The sequence below is a fragment of the Helianthus annuus genome, chromosome 12 (genome assembly GCF_002127325.2).
Source record: "Helianthus annuus cultivar XRQ/B chromosome 12, HanXRQr2.0-SUNRISE, whole genome shotgun sequence".
NCBI classification, from domain to species: domain Eukaryota; kingdom Viridiplantae; phylum Streptophyta; class Magnoliopsida; order Asterales; family Asteraceae; genus Helianthus; species Helianthus annuus.
This window is the reverse complement of record NC_035444.2, coordinates 152,512,672-152,516,428: the sequence shown is the minus strand read 5'-3', so window position 1 is coordinate 152,516,428 and position 3,757 is coordinate 152,512,672. Positions and strand designations below refer to the sequence as shown.

The window sequence follows — 3,757 nt, the reverse complement described above, 5'->3', positions numbered from 1 at the left end:
CAGAAAAACAAATATCAAAATGCAGATAATATTAAGATAAACCCGTTAATAGAAAACAGAGGTCCCCAAAGATCTTCGGTCCTACAAACACAAAACTGGCCAAGGCCATAGAGTTTCTTACAATCCTATTTATGGTTAATGGGATCAAAATAGTTCCACCTTCTTACACACGTAACAGAGAAGAGCAGGATGATGTCAAAAGACTGTTACATGTGTGTAAGAAGGCCAAAATGAAGAGAGTCTCCCATTACATAGTACTACATAAAGATTTTAATCAGAGGATCAGTCGCCAGTGGCGGTCTGCCTTTGTTGTTCAGCAGCTGCCTTTGCTGCTTTCATTGCAGCCACCGTAAGGCAATTGCGTGAGTCGTGGTCGTCGACATACAGACCACAACGCTTGCATAAACGAAGCTGCTTTGGACGTTTTGGTGGTTTTGCTTTGGCCTTCTCACCGGGCCCAGAAATGCGAGTATGAGTACCACATCCTTTATTGCGTGCAACTTTTGGATTAGCAACTTCGACTGGAATGTTGATTGGCTGTCCAACTATTTCTTCCATTTGACACTCGTTTGATTCATTTTCAGTTGTTAACAAAGGTTGCTTGGAAAGAACATTGATCTTGAAATCCCTGAGTTGGTCAACCAATTTTGCCAACGCATCCTCATCGGTTCTGGCCACATCAACGCATTCAGTAACGAGGTCGAGGATTTCATTCCGCATAACGGACGGTGCGTGTGGGTTGACTCCGTATCGACTGGAAATTGAAAAAACATGTTTGGGGAGGGCATCTCGACGCCACCTATCGTTTATGTATTGTGGTGGAATCCTTTCAACATTTTTCAATCGATAGACGCAAAAGACATGGCGACACAGATATCCGATACGTGTGAAATTCCTGCATGAGCAACTGGCGGATTGGTCTACAGTGTTATACGTAACCTGTTTTGAACATAGACAGCAAAAAAGAAAAGCCCTTTAGATCTAACATATGATAGAGGATGGGTAATAATGAAATTGCCTAACATGTGTTACCTGATAGACGTTTGTGATGTTGTTCCTTTTATCCAAATGAGTGACGTCTATCAGAAGACTGGAATTGCTGGACTCGGTTTGGTTTGTGATGTAGCATAAAAACTTCCCTTTAATTATCTCTTTTTGAACTTGCGCGAAAACAGCGTTTGTGTAAATGGCGAATGCGTGCTGTTCTATCGCTAAATCAGTATTGCCAGTGAACATTGTGGATGAGGTTTTGTACTCCGAAACACGTTGACGATATCGTTGGCTGTCTGCCCTATTTTCAAAGCACATCATAAATTGTACAAGGGTGTTTGCGCTTGTTGAGTTGACCTTGAAGGCAGCGTTAGAGCTTTCGCAGCGGGAGGTGGTCTTCATCAAGCAACACATGGGCAGTTCCCTGAAGTAGGCTGGTACCCAAAGATGTTTGATGTTGTACATGTCGTTCAACCAGCTGTGGTCTTGAAGCCCAAATGTTTGTAGGAGGTCATTCCAGCGGGACTCAAACGTTTCAGGTTTGATATAAACATTCCAAACCAACCGGTGAATGCAGGACCGAAGATCAGTGTTATCGATCACGTCGGCAGAGATCTGAAAAAGTTAATAGTTACTAACACGAGTTAGATTAAAACAGTTTGAGAAGACATATAAAAATTGTGTTATGTTGAATAACACATGTTAAGGGCTAACAAACTTCTGTATACCTTGGAGGGTAGTTTTTTCATTATATGCCACATGCATAGACGGTGTCGTGATTCGGTAAAGACCATAGGAACAGCTTGTAGCATGGATGGGTCTTGATCACTCAGCACGAGAGTTGGTTGAGTACCGTGTGCCTTCAAGAAAGCCTTAAGCAACCACACATAAGATTCAATGGACTCGGTTGATATCAAACCGGCTCCAAATGTAACACATTGGAAATGATGATCCACACCCGTGAATGGCACAAAAGCCATCTTGTACCTATGAACACAAAATTGATTTGATGATAACAATATGTAAAACTTTTTGGGGTTAAGGTTGTATACTTGGGGATCAGGCCTAACATATGTTAAAGGGGGGGGGACTAACCTGTTTGTGCTGTAAGTTGCATCAAACGCGAGGACATCGCCAAAAGCTTTGTAGTTTAGCTTTGAAATCTCATCAGCCCAGAATACAGAGGACAACTTTCCATTTGATACAGTGTAATCAAAATAGAAGTTGGGTAGGTTGTCAAAACGCTCACGCAGGCGTTCAAGGAAAACTTGTGCGTCGCGTTCACCAATAAAAATTCGCAACTGGTGGCTAAAGTTTTTAAAATCGACCGGAGTCCCATTGACATTGTGATGCCCTCCTTTTAAAGCTACAAGACATCTATAAGCTCTCATTGGTCCGATGCGGTTTAGACTCATATTGTGAATGAATTGTTTCGTGGAGAATGACAGGTTCCGTGATATCTTGCTAAGATCACGGTTGTAACTCTCAACAAGTTCATGATTATGAATATCATTGAAACTCAGAACTGTGTATGAATCGTTCGAGATCGAGACTAGTATGCTTGCCTTACAGTCACACCATGTGAAGTTGGTCCTCCGGTGCTTAACAGAAGATTCATCTAGGGTGTCAAAAGTCCTCTTTGGTTGTGGTTTTCCATATTTTGAGCATCGGAGATACTTGTGTGTGGGAATTCCATTCCAGACTTTAGTTTGCCCTTTTTTTACAGAAAAACCTGCTTCAAACGCATAAAGTTCATACATGGAAAGAACATCCGCAAAGGTTGGATAAGATTTCCCACACACTGGTATGAACTTATCAGCGACGTTAGGAATCCAGTAACGGGTTCCCTGAGGGTATCAAAAACAAAGTATGGATCCGAAGGCCCTGCATCATAAAACGAAAAAGGTTAGGAATCTGCTATACATGGCATGACAAAAAAGGTTAGAAATCTATGATATGAGAATAAAGTGGGCTCCCATTGTGCATTGTACAACCGTCTAACTGGCCGCCTGATGATTCAGCAAACATAGAAGGACCATGAGATGATCCAGAAACAGCAACAGTCATGGGCTGCATATGGGAATCTTGGGATGCTACATGTGAACATTATGGAATATGTTTGAACAATGCCATATCTGGGGAAGAAAAAAACAAAACCAGTGTATAGAAAAAACAAACCTTCTTCATTATCCATAACCTGGTCATCATTAAACGCGCTGTTCATGAAATTGTTGGATATCACAACATCCGGGGATCTAACAGGGGCTTCAGATGACCGAGAACAATCAACATGCATATAAGTGTATACAGAAGCTTCGAATGGAACAAGTGAACATGGCCATGCAGTCTAGTTTGGATTATTAGATTAAAAAGTTGTAAAAGACAAAAAAAAAAACAGAACTTCGAGAACAGTTAATTGACATATATGGACAAACCTGGAGCATTAAATTCCTCATCATTTTGGAAGTCGCTGCAAAAGAACCGGTTTGGGAAACTATGGACCGGCGACATTAATTCTGAGGTTGGTGGATTTGTCTCCATGGATATTAATGGAGTTACTTGCTAATTTGGAGTAAAAGTGAAATGGGGTTTCTCTGATGAATGTTGAAGAAGATATAAAGGAAAAAATGAAAAAGAAATATGGGGGAGGGTGAATGGTACATAGGATTTGATGGGCAATTAATGAACATGTCAATTCATATTGGGGATAGTTCTTGGTGGTTAAGTTAATTTACTAATATAACCATGTTGCAAAAAGTAATAGAAA

The 3,757-nt window shown here is 40.9% G+C and overlaps 1 protein-coding gene across 1 annotated transcript; it reads right to left on the bottom strand.

Annotated features, from left to right (window-relative positions):
* Window positions 1-282: 282 nt before the first annotated feature.
* Window positions 283-3,286, bottom strand: LOC110893303 (protein FAR1-RELATED SEQUENCE 5-like). The gene is made up of 7 exons (XM_022140416.2): window positions 3,169-3,286; window positions 2,985-3,083; window positions 2,803-2,874; window positions 2,086-2,722; window positions 1,719-1,977; window positions 1,033-1,605; window positions 283-939 (listed from the first exon to the last, which is right to left on the bottom strand). The coding sequence occupies exons 1-7, from the start codon at window positions 3,284-3,286 to the stop codon at window positions 283-285; spliced, it is 2,415 nt and encodes an 804-aa protein (XP_021996108.2).
* Between the last annotated feature and the right edge of the window lie 471 nt (window positions 3,287-3,757).